This window comes from Electrophorus electricus, chromosome 19, assembly GCF_041902795.1.
Source record: "Electrophorus electricus isolate QZ-2024a chromosome 19, ASM4190279v1, whole genome shotgun sequence".
NCBI lineage: Eukaryota > Metazoa > Chordata > Actinopteri > Gymnotiformes > Gymnotidae > Electrophorus > Electrophorus electricus.
This window is the reverse complement of record NC_137515.1, coordinates 5,150,001-5,170,000: the sequence shown is the minus strand read 5'-3', so window position 1 is coordinate 5,170,000 and position 20,000 is coordinate 5,150,001. Positions and strand designations below refer to the sequence as shown.

The window sequence follows — 20,000 nt, the reverse complement described above, 5'->3', positions numbered from 1 at the left end:
CCAGATTAGTACTTCTATTGCAATACATAAAGAGCACCTATCAAGCTAATGCTCTGTAATGGTATCTAGTCACATAATTATGATGCATTTTTTCTTGTTTAGGTATTGAATGAGTAAAATAGTCACAATATTTTGACAAACGCTATTATAATGGACTTTAGGCTATAGAAGCTGAGAGCTGAATTCTTAAAACCTGTGCATTAAGCAGCACACTGCATCAGGGGAAAACAGCTGCACAGGTAAATACACAGGTAGACACAGATACACAGATAGACATGCACGGACACAGTTAGACATACAGGTGCACAGGTAGACACAGGCGCACAGGTAGACACAGGGACAGAGTTAGCCACACAGGCAGACACGCATGTACATAGATTAGCGCAGGTATGACGCTACAATCCGGGCTTGTTAGTGTTTGCAGGAGAATCTCGAGGATGTCGGCACGAAGAAGACTACATACTTCCTGGCAAGCTAGGACAAACTCCTCCAGGGTCACGACTCCGTCTTTATTCTTGTCCATTTTCTGTAACGTCGGAGAATGGGGGGCGGGGCACATTAAGGCATCATTGGTGTTATTGACATTTTCACATCAAATACGTGAATGCTGAAATGTCACAGCCTTTCCTCTGCAGTCCTGACCTGGAAGAAGGCATCCACGTGCTGTTTGGGAACATCTCCTTTCAGGGCGGGATAAGTGTACTTCCCCATCATGTCGTAGATGGCCCGTACAATCTCTGTCATCTCCTGCCATTGAAAGGCAGAGTTCAAGGGGAACTTTCAATATGCTGAAATTTTTCAGTTAGCTCAACTGTAATCAGTTATGACATTATGCATATTCATGAGCAGTTGCCATCGGCCAAGACACGTTTAGTAGACAAATTTGGCTTCTACAGGTTTTGTCTTGGACCTGCGAGACTAAAGTACTTAGTATTGGACACTGGAGCACCAATTAGCATTGTGCAGTTTTCCGTTAAGCATGAAATAGTATGCCACAGATTAAAAATGGCTATTATTTTATTAAGCGATTAACTCATGCATGTGCACCTCTTTGCTGATGAATCCATCTCTGTTGATGTCGTACAGGTGAAAAGTCCACTCCAGTTTCTCCTGGACTGACCCTCTCAGGAGAGTGGACAACCCTGTCACAAACTCCTTGACCAAGATGCACAGAGAAGCCTTGTATGAATCTCATATATCGGCATCTGCCCTTCAATAGCGGGCAGGCCCACGAAGTGGGTACATGTAGGCAGCGTGTGTCCCTACCTCGAACTTTATGGAGCCGTTATTCGCTGTGTCGAAGGTGTTAAACAGATAATGAGCATATGTGCTGGCATCTGAAACAGAGATGGGTCAGGGTCACAGGAGTCGTGAGCTACTTGCCATGTGAGGTGCCACATTTTTTGTGTTTTTTTTTTTGAGTAAAAAGGGAACATACCGCCATGGGGGAAGAACTGTGCGTAGATGTGTTTGAACGTCTCTTCATTCACCACTCCACTGGGACACTCCTGTGGCCCCGAGCGCCATCATTAGTGGAGTAAAAGAATAGGCTTGGTTTGTTGTGCTTGTGTTGGCAAACATTCATACTTCTGGGGGCATTTTGGCAGGCACATGCGTGTGTTTGTGTTTGTGTGTGTGCGCGCACAAGCAACGCAGCGTGTAATTGCTGGTGTTATGACATATGGTAGGCTTAGTGCCTCTTGCTACAGGCCGGTACAGACAGAATAACAACCTAAATGATGAGAATCAAAAATCAGTGTTCATACACCAAGATGAGTTGTGACACAAACAGAGCTGCATAGGCAACATATATGGATGAACTATGCAGCACTGGCGGAGCTATATAACAGGGGCGGAGCTATATAACAGGGGCGGAGCTATATAGCTGGACGGCTGGGGAGGGAGACATGCAGCTGGATGGCAGCACATACGTTTTTGAAGCCGCGATAGAGGACTTGGAGCTCCTGCTTGGTAAAATTGGTCTGAGCCTCAAGCTGCTCGAGTCCCTCGGGACGATGGCACACCATAGTCATCTCCAGCTCATCATCGACCTTATCTAGAGAGAGAGAGAGAGAGAGAGCGAGAGAAGGGCAGAGAGAAAGAAACAGGGATAAAAACAGATACAGACAAACAGAGAGAAAGAGGAATAAGCAGAGTCAAAGAGAGAAAAGGAAGGACAGCAAGAATGAGAAAGTGTGTGTGTGTGTGTGTGTGTGTGTGTAAGAGAGAGAGAGAGAGAGAGAGAGTCAGAGAGAGAGAGACAGTGAGAGAGTGGTTTAGTGGGTAGAGTTGAAGACTGCAATAGGTTGATGGAGCTTGGAACTTTATTAGGGGAGATCTATTGATTTATCGGGTCAGCTAGAGGCCTCTGGTACAGAAGTAGCTGACTGGAGGTGCACTTCTTTCTGCTCATTACAACTCCTGACCATGAACACAAGTCAGAGCAGAAAAAAGAACCGACAAAGAGCCCTTCAAGTTCCCCCTCACAGCTAAGAATTTACAACAACAGAAGGCGTGCAGGGTGGGCTGCGCACAGGCTGGGGCGGCTCCTTAGTGGAAGTGGAGCGCGAATACACTGCTTCTAATCAAAAGAAAAAGATAAAAAAAAAACCACAGCATGTTGTTCGGGACAGACCAGGCCTCCCTCACGCGCACACACCCTGCGCACTCTCACTTCACGGAGCCGCCAAGGAAATGAACTTGAAATCACTCGACTGTCTTCGCTCTCTGCCAGCAACACTGAGGATGCATGCTTGACTCCCGGGGAGAATATCATACTGATAAACATGTACGTTCCTCTGAATAAGAGGGTCTGCCAGATGTCGTAAGTACAGTGACACTATACTGGGGAGAAAGGCATGAACAGAGCAACAAGTAAGGGCTTGGGACATCCAAAGACATCTGCCTGGTTAAAGGCCACTGGGTCAGCTTAGCTAGAGTTGAACTGACATTGTGGGGTAAGGTAACTTATGGATAATACAGCTCATTCAAAACAGTTCTCTAGAGGCCATGCTTTTCTTGGGTGGTCTCTCCCAATCCAGCTCTCTTCAAACACACGGTGGGCTCTGTGGGTTTGATGAACTAGTTTGGACAGTTCAGGGACAGGATATTTAATGGGCTGGGCGTAATTGTCTTGCCTATTGCCTCTGCTCCTCTCCTGAGGGCTCCGGGTGGAAACGGTGCCCCCTGCTGGCAGGAGAGAAGTGGTGCTGGTGGTATGAACATCAGTCTGGTCATGACTAATGTGTACACTTTGTGCTTGCTAGGTATATGCTAATCTGGGTTAAAAAAAAATAGGTTTGTTATTTTGTATATATCTCTTTTAAATTATTCTTCATGTTTTACAATCACAAGACCTTAGTCTAATGAAATCAGCAATGAAAACACCAGGCTCACCATCAACAGTGAAAACACCAGTCCCATCATCAAAAGTGAAAACACCAGTCTCACCATCAACAGTGAAAACACCAGTCCCATCAAATAATAGAAATAAACTACCGTCAATATATTGTTAATATTGTAAAGGATTATTGTAAAGAAAACTAGGGATTTAATGGAATATCTACATAGGCATACAGAGGCACGTTTTCAGCTAACATCACTGATGTGTTCCAAATGCACATTGCATCAGCTTATCCACATTTACCAGGTGAATAGGCTAATAACTCTTACCACTATGCTGGCACAGCAGAAAACTGCCATTCTCATTAAAGGAGCAGTACATCTTTCATTAGGCCGGTGGAGTACCTGGAGCAGCCTTTGTGGGTTTGATTACAGCCTTGAAATGGCCAGAAAAACTTTCTTCTAAAACTTCTCTGACTATTCTTGTTCTGACTATGAAGACCATTCCATCTAAGACATTTTTAGAGTAGTGAAGATCTCACACAGGCGTATGTGTGTTTTACTCCCTTTACAGAATCAGGATGGAAGAAGACATAGAAGGAGCAGAACATCAGTCTTGAGTGTGAGGAACAGATGCCTCACAGGTGCACAAATGACAGGTTTATTAAATGCTGCTAGCAAAATGGTGAATTCTCTGGTCTCACCATCAACAGTGAAAACAGCAGTCTCACCATCAACAGTGAAAACATCAGTTTCATCATCAACAGTGAAAACACCAGTGTTACCATCAACAGTGAAAACACCAGTACCATCATCAACAGTGAAAACACCAGTCTCACCATTAACAGTGAAAACACCAGTCCCATCATCAACAGTGAAAACACCAGTGTTACCATCAACAGTGAAAATACCAGTACCATCTTCAACAGTGAAAACACCAGTCCCATCCCAAACACCAGTTCTTAACATAATGGAGTGGCCGGTGCAGTCAGCTGATCTCATGCCTACTGATCTGTTGTGGGATGAACTTCACTGAATGGTACGTAAGAAGTACCCATCATGCCAAGTCATCTTGTGGGGGGTTCTTCATATAGCATGGGATCTCCAGATAACAAACTGGCAGGTACAATGCTAGAGGTCTGCAGGACTAAAATTGCTGCAAATTGCAGATTCTTTGGTGAAAGCAGAGTTTCAATATTAAAAGTCTTATAATTATTTCTCAGCTTGTCAGTGTTTTGACTATAATTTATAATAATTTTGAAACACTTTTGACGTACAAATGTATGAGGTGCCATGAAAAATTTTACATTTTCTGGGTGACCCTAAACTTTTGACTGGTAGTGTTTGGGCAGGTCTTACTGTACTATCAAACTTGATTTGTAGAACTACTTTCAATTGCCATAGTAAATTTCATATGATCATGAACATAAACAACAGGGAATCAATGGTTTTAATAGTTACAGGTTGCAAAATAGCAAACCTGTTCTTTAAGAACAGTCACCAAATGCAGCTACATAGTGGCCTCTGGGAACAGCCAGTGAGGATGTGTTAATTGGAGCGTTAAAGGTGCAGTGTGGTGTTTTTCCCCAGCTCTCCACTGGGGGGCCCACAGAGCATCATCCATTTTTATGTGGTGACATCTGTATTCATTCTGCTTCTCTTTGGCACAGTTCTTATTGCTTTATATATGTTTGCCTTCGTCTGTAATCTCCGTTTCCCACATTTCACCCTTCTCAGCATCCATCTCCATAGAAACGCCTTAGCCACCCACAAGTTGTGCAGTCAGCTGTGGGGGGTGGGTTGGGTTAACAACTGCACAATCACTCTAACAGCTGGGAATCAGCTTTCAACAGCTTTCAAACTCTTCTCTTATTGGGTGACCTTGTTATTTGATTTATGCGCTCTGGCTGAGAAAGCTTGCTTCATAAAATAGCTCCCTAAGGCTGGAAGTTGCGGATAATTAAATGCCAGAGCTGCTCACTCCTTCAGTTAAGGCTAAAGCAGTTAAATGTCCTCTTACCTCTCATTACCACATCTGCGGAACTGAGAGACAGAGATAATGAGAACGCAAGGAGGGGGTGGCGCGGCGAAGAACATGCTGGAGTCAAGTAACACAAGACTGTAACACATGAAACTCATGGACGTGAGAGCTGAGAGAGACACCCCTCTAGGGGTGTGAAGATCAGGGGAAGACATGGGGCATTTTCCTCTGGGCTTGGGGGGAACAGTATGGATGCGTCCATGCACAAAAGATCATACATCATTAGGAGTATTATATATTAAACTGTATATATATATATATATATATATATATATATATATATATATATATATATATATATATATATATATATACACATTTTTGGCCCTTTTATATGCACAGTTTTTCAAATAAGCCCATTTCACTTAAGATTTCTATACATACAGAGATTTTACTATATGAATCAGTTTTTCTTGATAACCCATTTTTAATAACAATTTGTTATTAAACACCGACACATAATTCTCAGTTACTGAAGTCTGGATGTATTTTACCTGTGTCAGTGTAAAGCTTGACACACATTTTATTAGCCTTGACTCCCTACACACTTTTTTTTACAAAACACTGCATACACCTGTCAGTGTCTAAGCACAATTTTCATGACAAACTCTAATGCCATATTTTAGTATGACAGAAAATCTAATGAGCTTGGGAGTCAGTAACAGAACTGAGACCTCAGGGCAAACTCTGCACAGCTGGTCTTTGCACTACACTTAGCTGGTCTCCTCTAGTTTTAGGTGTGTAGACAAATCAAAATGTTATTTTCCATGAAAAATATTATGCACAGTGGCAGAGACAGACTAATGTGTTTGAAAACGTACAGATGGATATTTATAGATGGATTTGTATATGTTGTAGAAATGCACAAAGATGGATGTGTCATATGTACATAAAGAATGACCTGTCTAACCCTTCCAGCCAATGATTATCCACTGAACTTCTAAGAAAGAATGAACACGCACAACTAAACAGTAACTGACAGTACCAGGAAGAAACAGTAATTAGTGTGAGAAGTTTGTGGAAAGGCCAGAGAAACAGGAGAGGAAGAATGGATAAGAGAATCTGAAGCAGTTCTAGTCCCACTTCAAGTCAATACACGCGACCTGTTGCGGGCTCGCTGACTGAGGTGGTTAGAGACAGGAAGTAGCTGCTTCAGGATTCTGGTCAGGAAACACGAAGGCCTCCAGCATGCCAGGATGCTGTTCGCTATGTGTACTTCCCGTTCAGGTCTCCAGCATGTCAGGACAGTGTCTCTGTTCAGTACATATATCACCTCTCACACTATGTATATAGGAATAGCCAATAACTATTCAGAGAACTGCATGCAATTGCAATGAATTGACTGTCTAACACCGCAACTAACCCATTAAATAATTACATACTTTTTTGTTCATTGGACAATTAACTCTATAGATGTAGCAAAAATAGCAACATGTACACTGCTGTATTCTTAATGTTTTGGTACAGTGTAAAAAACATGGTTGTAGAAATTTATTTAATACTTGGCATTTTTGTCTAAGTGTTTCATTTTGATTAAAGTGTTCATATCAGTTTTTTTGAGCAGAGACGGACTCGGGTAAAAATAGATTTATAATGAAAAAGAGGCAATCCAAATGCGTAGTCAAAACACAAGCAGAGGTATTATCCAGCAAACAGGTGATGAGCCAATGAATCCAACATGGAGCAGGCAAAAGAGCAAATCCAAAATCAGGCATCAAGAGTAGATACAAGAATAGCAGACAAAGAACACCATCGCTCAAGGCAGGCAGCCCAGACTTTGCAATGAGAGACTGGATGAACTGAGTTTATATATTTGAACACATGGGGGAAAACTAGATACAAGTGCAGTTAATTGTTAGCTAAACTGGTTTGAACTAGGGTCTTATGGGTAGTGTAGTTTGTGTTTGGCTGAGCCTGAATAGAAGACGTGACAGTTCATGAGTTTGAAATAAGTGTTTTTGCTTGCAGTGTATAAGGATTTATAAAATGTGTAAAAGGTTTTGATAAATGTGTTCAGGCATTTCAAAACAGAGTTACTGTGTCCTGAAATGTGTGTCATTTAAATTTAGAAAAACTAATGTTAGGTACCTAGTCAAGGCACTATTATAATTTGACCATGAAATACCAATTCTATATTACATATTTTTTAAATTATTGTATATTACATGTGATATGTGATTCTTCTAACATTATTCCATATATTTCACTCATTTTGCCTGTGGGTAATATGGGGAGATTCAGAATAAAACTGAAATGGAAATGTGAGAGCACAGCACAACAGAGCAGGAGATACTCTCTCACACACACACACACACACACACACACACACACACACACACACACACACACACACACACACACTCACACACTCACACACACACACACACGCAGTCTGAACTGAGTATATAGAGGAATAAAAAGCACCCCTCCACCCAAAAGAAAGGAAATAAACCCTGAAACAGAACAGAATGACTGGTACATAAACCCAGAGCTGTCAGTAAGTGTGCTCCAGAACTACACTCTAATACAGAGCGGGACAGCCGGGAAGAGAGAGTGGTGTATCTACAGAGAGTCTGGCTGGCTCAGAGAGACTCGTTATTTTGGCTGTTTCCAACCCTCAGTAGGTGTTTTAGCTAAGCTATAGAAACAGGAAGGATACTACAGTCATATGTTCCTTAACCTAGATAGACATACACAGACATTAGCACACATAACATTGTGCAGAAGAAAGATTATAGCCACAAGCAGAATCATTTCCCCTTATTACATCACGGAAATGTCACCTAGTTGTTTCACTGAGATTACAGGGCCTGCTTTGAGTTTAAAACTCTTTGTTTGTTTATTGGATTGGGACCACATACCTGTTACAGGTTTTGTTTCCTGGTACAGCATGTCTGCCACAGGAGAATAAGGATGCATTAAAGACCACGTCCTTATCTCCAACACTTGCCAATGTTTATGGAGGTATATGTCAGCTGTCATGAAGGATTTATAACACCTGTCATATAACACCTACTTAAGACAAATTATTTCCATTTTGGGAGAGTTTCCGAATCCCATAACAGCATTCTATATGGTTAAGGAAACAGCTGGGCTTTAATGTCTTGCAGGCAAGTTATATGTTAATGAGTGAATCAGTAATTAGTCTTTAGAAAAAGTAAGAGAGAGAGAGAGAGAGAGAGAGAGAGAGAGAGAGAGAGAGAGAGAGAGAGAGAGAGAGAGAGAGAGAGAGAGCTCTCAGAGCAAAGCTGAATTCCCCTGAATGGAAGGTCTTTTTCTCCACAGTGATAAGTGGCCAGTGAAGAGTGATCACATAGTAAGATGCCTTTCCCAGAAACACAGCAATGTCATGGCAGCTATCAGGACAGAAAGAATTCACCTCTGCCGAAGCAGCCATCTTATACCAACTGCCCATGCAGAGCAGAGGTCAGGGACTCCGGAACAGGCGGAGAACCACAAAGAGTGAAATCCACTTACTGATACAAACATGGCACAACAGGATCGAGACAATCGAGACAATCGAGGTATATTTATTTTGTTTGGTAATGCATCCCAATGAATCCCAGCAAGCCTCTGCAGGGCACTGCCTAAGGCACATTTCCCCCCCTACTATGTTGGACTAAAGGCCATGGACTCTCCATCACAGAGTCTGAACTCATGCACCAACATGTATATTCATGAGAAGCTGCCAGAAAGGGAATACACCTGTCACTACTAACAGACCTGGAGCACTGGACTGTAAAATCTATGTAGAAAGCTCATTAATCAATCAGACTGGCCTTCTTATCAAGATAAGAATAATAGAATAGTAATTTCTGTTATACTATTTTAGTGCTGCATTTGCTTCAGACTGAAAGTGGATTAGATTAGATTGTAAGTCTCTGGATCAGTCATTACATCCATATTTATGCGTCTTTGTTTTTCCACTGTAGTGGACTTTATGAGCTGTTGTGGGATCAGCTATAGACTATGTCGTGGTCCGTAATGCAGTAATATCTATCTTATCATCCATAGGCATTATTAAAAAAAATCCTCCACACAGTCCTCACAAATCTGTCTCCATGACAACAGTGGCACAGTGCATGTGGACAGGAAGAGAGACAGCATGTGAGCAGGGCGTTAAACTGCCAGCTCACGTACAAACGTGCACACATGCATGCACAAACACTCACACGTCAAGCTATTCTTTTGCACCATGCACAGTGATTTGAATGAGATGCAGATACTCCTTCATGAACACTTTCCTCTCTCTCTGCTCCATTCCCTTCTATCCATGTTCCATCCCCCATCAATTCTGACATCTTCACATGCAATTTTCACATTATCGCTCTGTGAAACACCACGCAGTTTGACCATCAGGTAAACTGTGTGCGCACTCTCCCTCTGGCTGCCACTCCAGTGTACTGTGCCGTAGTTCCTGACCACGTGTGAATGTGCGCGCGTGTGTGTGCGTGTGTGTGTGTGTGTGTGTGTGTGTGTGCACGCGTGCGTGCGTGCGTGTGTGTGTGTGTGTCTTGTGCAGCCGTGCTAGGCACATACCTCGGGATGGCTGTCTCTGCTTGGTCTGCATGGTCAGCATACCCACCACAGCCCCCATGTTGACGGGGTCCTCAAACTATCCAGCGTGCAGTCTGCCTTTTCACCCCTTTGCTCTCTCTCTCTCTCTCTCTCTCTCTCTCTCTCTCTCTCTCTCTCTCTCTCTCTCTCTCTCTCTCTCAGTCTTTCTCTATCTCTTTCTGTGTTCTTCTTCGGTGTTCAGCCAGGCTTCTGCCTGCTCCCTCTCTACTCTGGGTCTGAGTTGTGAATGAATGAGAACATGCAAATGTTCCTCCTGAAAGCTCACATGGGTTCCCGTTCTGCTCACTCCTCCTACACAGTCCTCCCCAATTGCCTGTATCCCCTCTCTCTCTCTCTCTCTCTCTCTCTCTCTCTCTCTCTCTCTCACTCTCTCCTTACTCTGTCTTCCTATCCTCTCTCCTCTCCTCTCGCCCACTCTCTATTTATCTGTCTCTCACTTTCTCCCCCACCTCTCTCTCTCTCTCTCTCTCTCCCTCGCTCTCTCTCTCCCCTGTCTCTGGCTTTCTCCCTCATTCTTTATCTTTCTCCCTCGCTCCCTCGTTCACCCTTTGCCTTGTTTGACAGTAGACGCTGTCGCTGTACTGTCAGGCTGAGAGCAGTGAAATGGAGAAGCGTGTGGTGTGTGTAAGCGTGTATCGCACTTACGCACACACCACCTATCTTCATCTTGTCTTTCCTTTGCTCTTGTTCCATACACACACACACAACCTGTGTGTAGCAATGTCCTCATGAGTCTCACTGTGCTCTCACACACACACACACACACACACACACACACACACACACACCCTACACAGCCTGTGTGTAGTATCTACCTAAAAAGTCCCATTGCTCTCTCTCTTAGACACACGCACCCGGATAGGAATGAGTCATCATACTGAATTTGATAAAAACCCCAAACCTCAGAATATATGTACTGCATATGTTTACGTGTGTGCATGTGTCCATACATGTGGTGTTTGCAATATGTGCATGCAGCTTGGCTGTTTCAAGTTCATTAAATGGGTGTCTTATAAATCATTACAGATTCATTCTTAGTCCACTGAGATTACAGAGATTACTTTGTGCACGTATGTATACAGATACTTGTATGCATTATGGATGCATTTGGTTTGAGTTAGCCACAGTAGTTAGTGTGTGTGTGTGTGTGTGTGTGTGTGTGTGTGTATGTGTATGTATATGTGTGTGTGTGTGTGTGTGTGTGTGTGTGTGTGTATGTGTATGTGTATGTATATGTGTGTGTGTGTGTGTGTGTGTGTGTGTGTGTGTGTGTGCGTGCGCGCAGAAATATTAAATGCAAAGCAAAGCATCCTCAGTTCACCAGCTCCACCAGTTTTTCTCATCTTCTCCCTCATTAGGCAGTGTGGCTGTATGAGTTTCTATTTCCCATTAGAGATACTGAAGTGAGGGGCTGTGGGGAAGTTGGGGTGTGTGTGGTGGTAGTGGGGTGTGTGTGGTGGTAGTGGGGTGTGTGTGGTGGTAGTGGGGTGTGTGTCGTATGGGCTCTGGTGGCGGTGGGGTGTATGTGGGGCCAAGATAATTTAAGTACTGGGTGGAACACAGATGGACTTAAAACACAGAACACAGGAACACAGATAAGGAAACTAGATATCTTACTACACCAATCACAGAAAATAAAGTCTGGCCCATCAGAAGCTTGTAATGAGGAATTCTGGAAGCTTTCTGCTTAGCTCTATGGAAAGCAAGTGGGACTGACCCCTTAAACCACATCAGGACCTCCCTTGGCAACCCCACATCAAACAGGCCTATCGAGCTCCAGTATTCTCCCAGTACCAGTCCCAGTTTGACTAGGCTTTCATCGCAAATGGTTAGGTAATAGTGCCCCCTACCTGCCACATCCTGCATGACTGACACTGCTTTTCAGACATGAGCACTTTAACTGGAACCTGCATTCCAGTGGACTGATGGGATCTCAATCCCATCAGCCATGTACAAGCAGATGAAACCACCCTGCCACAGAGCACGTTATTTTATTCAAAGGTAGCGGCTGTAGCCACACATGCTATTCCAATTGATCCACCACGGTGACCAAAGACATTCATTCCAGTGGAGGGTGAAAGGTTTAGATTGTGTGGAGGGTGGGGAAATGGTTGGGTGGAGGATAGAAGGTGTGGATTGTGTGGAGGGTGGGGAAATGGTTGGGTGGAGGATGGAAGGTTTAGATTGTGTGGAGGGTGGGGAAATGGTTGGGTGGAGGATGGAAGGTTTAGATTGTGTGGAGGGTGGAGAATTGGTTGGGTAGAAGGTGGAAGGTGGAGTGCAGGGTTCTGCCTAATGAGATAAAATGATGGTGGATGCGTCCCACCTTATTTGAAGGTTTGCTAGGTTAAGAGTGGATTAGCTGACTGAGGTATTTAGTAGCAGTGTCAGCACTGGGACTCCCCAGAACTGAGACCTTCCAGGACTGGATCCCTACCCCTTAGGACTGAGACCCCCCCACCCCCATGAGTGGGACTGAGGGGCTTTTTTGGGGATTTTGTGGATTCTGGACCACTCTGCCACTCAGCAGGGCAGTTTGGACGTGGTTACATAACTCAGGGATGTGCATCTTATGTGCAGTTTGCACCTCAGCCAATCACAAACGCACAGACCGGCAGGCAGGCGGGTGAGTGAGCGGGTGGGTGGGTGGATTTGGGTGGGCTGGCAGTCTGAGGTCTCCTGGGCCTTTCAAGGAGGACTTCAAACTTGCTCGCTGTCTTGCCCAATCCCTTTTAATCCTCTTGGCTCAGCACCCACGTTTCAGGTCTCTTTCTTTCTTTCTCGTGCGCTCTCTCTTTCTCCATCCCTCCATCCCTCTCTCTCTGTCTGCGGGGGTGTGTGCATGCACAAACACGTGAGTTTAGCTTGGTACTCCTGTTTGCCTGCTTCTGTGTTTGGCAGCAGTGGGAGTGCTTCTGGTAGCATATGGCTCCCACACCGTCTACCACAGCAGAGAGGAAACCTGGCTCACCACATCTGAGCAGCACACCCAGCCACTCTCCACACAGGAGAACTAATTTAAACATCAAGGCAAGAAATGTTGCCAACCAGCCACCATTCTCTCTCTCTCTCTCTCTCTCTCTCTCTCTCTCTCTCTCTCTCTCTCTCTCTCTGCTGCCTTGTTTCTCTTTGCTCAGTGGTTTCTCTCCAATTTCTCCTACTCTATAATTTCTCTCCTCATATAAAGACTGGTTTGGGGTTGGCTGGAGTTGTGAGTTGTGAGGAGATAACTCTGGAGTCGTGAGGAGATAATACTGCCTTGGACATTTTTACAACCCACGATGAATTGCTTAGTGAAAAGGATAGAGCCAGGGCAACCATATATCAAAAACTCCACCACCCTCACACCCACGGTGCCTACCGCCTCTGCTCCGGCACCCTCAGAATTAATAAATTTTGGAACCTGTTCAGGATAAAAAGGAACTAAGCTACCAAACAGACATACTCAATTAAACAGCTGGACTCCTGTGTAAAAGCACAGAAACTAGCTTCGGACTAACGGCAGGAGGCTAATCAGAACAGAATAGCTAAACCCCAAGACAGTTCTTAAATGCACATATGAAAACGTCATCGCTGTAATCTTGCCTACCTCTCTTGTAGGTCACCTGTTTAGTGTGCATGGAGAAGATCCCCAGCACCACACCCATCTTCAAGAGCCACTCCAACTTCTGCCTCTGTCTGTCGTTACTGTGGTTGTACTTTGCCTTCTCTCTCTCTGCCTGCCTCTCTCTGTCGGCTGTGGACGGCTTCGCTCACTTGCGATATCCCTTTTGCACTTTCTTTCATCTGCTATCCTTTCTTCACCTCTCTAGCATCCTTTCCCACACTCTCCCCTGCTTTCTTGTCTTTCTGTCTATCACACGGAGGTGGCGTCTGCCTCTCGAAACTCTTGGAGGGATCCGAGAGAATGAGAGAGAGCAGGAGAGAGAGAGAGAGATAGACAGAGAGAGCGAGAGAGAGAGAGATTGAGAAAGAGAGAAAAACTGGTTGAACGGAATAAAGTGATTTGGGGAAAGATGCAGCCTATGGTTTAAGGACTACGTTGCTTCTGAAAGCATGCCTGACACCTTGATAGTTCCTATCTGCATCACTGGTGGCTTTTAGCTTTTTTGCATTTCACTAGAAGTCATTTCACTGCACTCTCTGCCCTGCAGACGTGTTACGGCTCTGAGAGCGAATCCGTTCAACCTCAAACGCCTTGAGCTTTTGTGCTGATGGATCCTAAAGATGAAACGAAGAGCTTTTATCCAATGACATTGAATAAAAACACTGCAACAGTTTTTAATCAGTTGACATAAAGAAACAGTTCGCTGAATTACAATGTCAAATGTTTAACCATTTCAGTTCAGTTTATTGACACAATATGTAATTGCTCTGACTTGCCTTGAGTTTGGGAATATTATTAAAAAATATGAGAAAAACTGTATTTGAATTGAAAATGTTGAAAAATAAGCATTTTAACACCTCTGTCTGTACTGAAAATGGTAACGATGAAAATACTCGAAACATCTGCGGTATCAGTTCTGGCCTATTAGTCCCATGGAGAGCGTAGAGCTGCCTCATGCTCATGCTGAGGTGAACCTCTCAGCTCACACACCACGCTGCACAAGGGCGCAGACACTCACACACACTCACTCACACTCACGCAGTCTGCAGATGATGGGCTGATGACAGCATGACAAACAGAAACAAAAAAACAGAAGAAAAGAGGAGTTAGAAGAGAGGAGGAGTGCAATGAAAAGTATATATATATATATACATCTTTCTCCTTCTAAATTTCTTTCTCTCCACACGGACTCCACAAGACCTCTGAAGATGTCCTGCGGCATCTGGCAACAAGACGTTAGCAGCGGATCTTTTAAGTCCTGTTCTCTCATTACAGGCGCCATTGCAACAAGCTAATCAATAAGTGAGATACATTTGCGAAGCCACACTCAAGATGTGGTTCTAAATATATCACGTTTGTCCAAAGACTGCGGTTTTACTGTGAACCTGCACAGTATGTAGAGGAATACTGGCCTCTGGTGGGCATGTAGTGAAGGAGACAAAATTCTGTATCCATTTCTGTATTTGTTCTGGATATGCTGGACATCAAATAATTACTGAACAATGCAGGGTCCATAAGCTAAATAAATAGTTTCATTTAGAAAAAAATACTTTCTTAGATAATACCAATATCACTGACCCTGGAGGTTGATTCATTATAATAAATATTGCCATTAATAACAATGCAATAACTATTGCAAATAACTACAGTCCAAATACTGACAGCCCAATTTTCTTCTGAAATGTGTTTGAGTAACTCTAAAACACCCACAAGAGAGTTCACCAGTACATCATTCATGCTCATGCCATTCACTATCCATATGTAACAATTCTGAATGTACCACTTACATTAAAAGAGAAGGTGCATCCTTCCTAGGAATGGATGATTATCCAGAAACCCAGGGCACAACATTATGGGAATCTGGGAATAAGTTCCTACACTACATATAAGGAAAAAATAATGCAGAAAAAGAATATAGAAAAATTAATAAAATGCAAAAAATAGAGGAAAATAAGACAGAAGAAGCACGAAATGAGTTACGAAAACTACAAATTCCTGATGAAAAATGAGATAAATATGAGAATCAAATTTTTGCTCAGATTTGACTCATTACAAACCCCATTAAAAAAGAAAAAACTAGTATTCCAGTTATTAAGGACCCAACAAGAAAAGTTATGCATGTATCAGATTAAATTAATAACATACTCAGAAATTAGATTCAGCTGACACCTTTATCCAAAGTGACTTACAACTATGAGGGTTAAGGGGCTTGCTCAGGCTTGAACCAGCAACCTTCTAATTACAATGTAAGTACCTTAAGCACTGAGCTACCACTGTCCCAGACCATAAATTAAAATTGGAAGACATCAATATGTTTTCTTAAAAATATCAAACAACCAAAACTAACAGAAGACCAAAAACAGATATTAGCAGATCCAATTGCATGAGAAGACTTTTACAAAGCCCTAAATCACATGACCAACAATAAAGCAGCAGGGCCAGACGGCCAACAGCAGCACTGCTTTTCAACAAATTAATCGATTTCAACAGAAATCAAACAAAGAGACTATCAGGTGATATGATTAGCCCATGGATCCAAATAAAACCCACCCAGATTTGCATCCTGTCTTATCTTCATCTGTCCACACACTAATGTAATGGCTAAACACAAACGTCTCTACTTCAAAATTCCAACAATAGCATGAGCTATGAGAGCTTGGTATAAACTCCACAAAACGAAAAACTGCACTTTCATTGAACATTTCTCAATTCTCTCATTTAGAACAACCTTGACCACCAGGTAAATAAACAGGTCGGGTAGAAAATAACTGAACAGCAACACACTGAGAACTCTCAGTATGCATACTAGAAGAGGCAGTACTTCGCAATGAGGAATTGTCACAGTTCTACTTACATACAGCAAGGTTAATTAGAGTCCAGCGATATCAATATTCTGGAGATGCCAATCTCTAGTGATTTCCCGAGGCATCATGGGAATTGCAGTTCAGATGGGTGGAGTGTGGCACCGTGACAAAACATTTTTGGAAAGACATGATCAATCTCTTATCCCTGTTCTTGAACATCAGGATGCCCCTTTTCCAGATCTTTGGCTTTTAAGAGACACATTAGCAATCATTATAATAAAGAAACCACCAGTGCACTACTTAGAGTTCTCACTACACACACACTCACTCTCTCTCTCTCTCTCTCTCTCTCTCTCTCTCTCTCTCTCTCTCTCTCTCTCTCTCTCTCTCTCTCTCTCTCGCAGAGACACACACACACACACACACACACACACACACACACGTTGAATTAGATCCCTGTAGAATAATGAAATTTAACATCTATTATACATATGATGGGTGATGTGCCAAAACAAACAACCAAAAAATCCCCCAAATGTTACACTTTCATTTGATGAGACAACAGGCAGAAACTGGTAATGCCTGTGACAGAGCAGTTTAAAGTAAAAACAAAAACAAATAAAGGTTATTACTGGTGCTAATATATTAGTTAAACAATTGTCTGCACTGTGAAAACGAAAAAGATACGCTATAGACTTTAGAGGAGGTTCAATTCTGATGTTTGGCCAGCAGGGAGAAGCATTTCCCCCTTCAAGGCGTTTTAGTCCAGAGCTGTACACCCCAGACCCATTACGTCCCACTTAGTCACAGTGCTGAGATAGTGCAGCCACTATCAGACAGCTTGCTGTGTCTGCAGAGTCTGCTGCTTGCTAACATTCAAAGGTCTGAGTCCATCTGAGTCATCTGACAGCACACAGCCTCAGCCGATAGATGTGATGTAAATCCCATTGGTGTGTTGCACTGCTCTACTCATATCCTATCTGCTCTGGCCTCACATGTAAAGTATAAAGTACTCTGATACTGAGCACAAGGTTGAAGACATCTCATCGCATGACCCTAAAGGCAACACTTGTTCACAGTGCCTCCTAGTGGTGGGGAGGTTATTAGCCACAGTATCTACATAAGGAAGACTGAGAAGTGATTAGATAGATAGATAGATAGATAGATAGAGAGCAGACAGGAGAAAAGAGGAGAAAAAAAGTGTAGCAAGAAGAAGGGATGAACAGCAGACAGGCAAAGAGAGGGAAAGGAAGAGTGACGGCAAAAATGTCGCATTAATGTACAAGATAAAAATAACCTGGAAGGGGAAGGAGGATTACGTGAAAAGGAAGGAGAAATGATTTAAAAATTAAAAGTGTCCCCACTTTTAATTTTTCACTGCCAGTTCTGGTTTGTTACAATCAGAGAGAGAGAATGTTTAACAGCCCCAATCTGAAGCACTGTCATCACTATTCAGCCATTTCCATACTTGGTTACGCATGTATCAGCTCTGTCTGTTCTTACTGCAGTCAGTTTGTGTATCTGTGTGTTTGTTTCTGAGCTAAGTACAACAAATACTGTGCCAGTGTGCACGAATGACCCCTAAAATCACTCGGCCTTGTGTGTGGGTTTTTTGTGTGTGTGTCACCTGAGTCACTCACAAGGAACTGCAGTTGTGCTGAAGTTTTCCTGTTCCCCTCTTTCTCTCTCTCTCTCTCTCTCTCTCTCTCTTTCTCTCTCTCTCTCTCTCTCTCTCTCTCTCTCTCTCTCTCTCTCTCTCTCTCTCTCTCTCTCTCTCTCTCTCTCTCTCTCTCTCTCTCTCTCTCTCTCTCTCTCTCCCCTTTCAACCTACCCCTTTTTAAAGAGCTGGTGTTAGTAATGGTAACCATGGATACATGTTTATCCAAAATGCACTTCCCCACAAGATACCCACACCCACCATATTTTGAAAATCAGCACAGACAGACAGACACATACAGGCCACAAATTCATCAGCTCACTTACTGTTCATTACTGCTTTGGATCTGTACATTAACAACTGTTTTAAAACGTTGAAGGGCAAAAAAAAAAATGCATCAAATCTTAACAGATAAGAGACAAACTTCCCCACAAACAGTTTAAGCACGGTGAGGTGATGCAAAACCACATCCTTATTTCAGATCAGTGGAGATCGAAGGAATACCCCACCATTAACCCTTAAAAACCCAAACGTTACATTGAACATCTACAGGAGGTCAAAAAAGTTTAAGGGTGTTGTTATCATATACTTGGTTTCAGAGTTACACATGGCAAAAAAAATCTCCTTGCACAGGGCATGTCTCCAAGATCACAAGGTGCATAATTAGCATATTATAAGATTAACAATCAACAGAATGTTTGTCGACCTTATAATGATCTTTTTTATTTTACTGCTCTGCCGTCGCGGGCGCAGAGCGGGCAGGAATAAAGGGGAAGCATAACCACATTACAACCCTGATGTGATGTGATGTGGTAAATGAGGCACAACGCACACCGAGGGAGGCGTGGCAAGAAACCCAAATACAGAGACTTGCGTGAAACAGGAGCTCAAACATAAACAAGTGCCACGTGCAAAGCTGCCACCGTCTAACGGAGGTACTGGCAGCGGGGCGCTCTCACGCCTGCGCTTGACTGAATGTTATGGGTGGTGGTGTGTTTCTGCACATGATCAGTTAACTACACAGCTGAGCTAAAGTGAATCTTACTTTTCTTTCTTACTTCTTACGCAGACTGAATGTAGTCGGAACTTCCTTTAGGATAAGAGCCGTAAGAACTTTTTTGAAAGAACGCCGTTCTCCCTTTCATACACACACACACGGACACGTAATCGTAGGTAATCAAAGATTATCTAGAACACCTCTCTCTTTCTCTCTCTCGCTCTCTCTCTCTTCTCTCTCTTCTCTCTCTACTTCTCTTTTGCTATCTTTCTGGACCAGGTCACACACAAGCGCGCGACGCTCTGTGCAAAATGAGGAAACAGACGACGGAGAATCGAAAGTGTGTGAGAGGGACGGAATACATTTGGGTTATTGAAAGCAGCGTAGGCAGGCTGGAATATGTTCGGTTACAGTGAGAGGTGGGGGTGGATAGGAATGTGAGCCCATGCTTCCTGATGCTATATTTACATAAGAGAGAGAGTTGAAGATCTGACACCTGCGCTGTTTTCCAGTGTGAAACAGAAAAAGCCAATCACTGAACAAACAGGAGGAAAAGAGGGAGGGGGAGAGAGAGAGAGAGAGAGAGAGAGAGACAGAGGGGGTGGATAAGGAGGAGATGTTTTTCCCATTTATTACATAAAGCTTTGTTTTGTGAATAGATTACCAGAAATAATATACAGGATTGCAAAGCCCCTCTGAGGCTCAGAGCTGTGCTCATCACTGCAGTCCCACACTACAGCTAGTTCCATCTACCTACTCTTCCAGTGCTAACCAACAGGCACATACCCACCCCCTCCACACACACACACACACACACACACACACACACACACACACACACACACACACACAGAGACACACACACACACACACACACACACACACACACACACACACACACACAGAGACACACACACAGACACACACACACACACACACACATAGACACACACACACACACACACACACACACA

General features: G+C 43.3%; 1 protein-coding gene across 2 annotated transcripts in view; it reads right to left on the bottom strand.

The window, feature by feature from the left end:
* The window catches only part of kcnip1b (Kv channel interacting protein 1 b), a 25,929-nt gene that overhangs the window by 1,474 nt on the left and 4,455 nt on the right, over positions 1 to 20,000 (bottom strand). Inside the window, exons 1-7 of one of the 2 annotated variants that reach the window (XM_027028051.3) lie at positions 9,923 to 10,469; positions 1,932 to 2,056; positions 1,439 to 1,508; positions 1,267 to 1,337; positions 1,048 to 1,155; positions 643 to 747; positions 464 to 526 (exon numbers count right to left, since the gene is read on the bottom strand). In XM_027028051.3, coding sequence (XP_026883852.1) covers positions 464 to 526; positions 643 to 747; positions 1,048 to 1,155; positions 1,267 to 1,337; positions 1,439 to 1,508; positions 1,932 to 2,056; positions 9,923 to 9,980 — 600 coding nt within the window. In that variant the 5' untranslated portion in view covers positions 9,981 to 10,469. Of the gene's footprint in view, positions 1 to 463; positions 527 to 642; positions 748 to 1,047; positions 1,156 to 1,266; positions 1,338 to 1,438; positions 1,509 to 1,931; positions 2,057 to 9,922; positions 10,470 to 20,000 lie in introns of those variants that run through there. The other variant, XM_027028049.3, reaches the window with a different exon arrangement.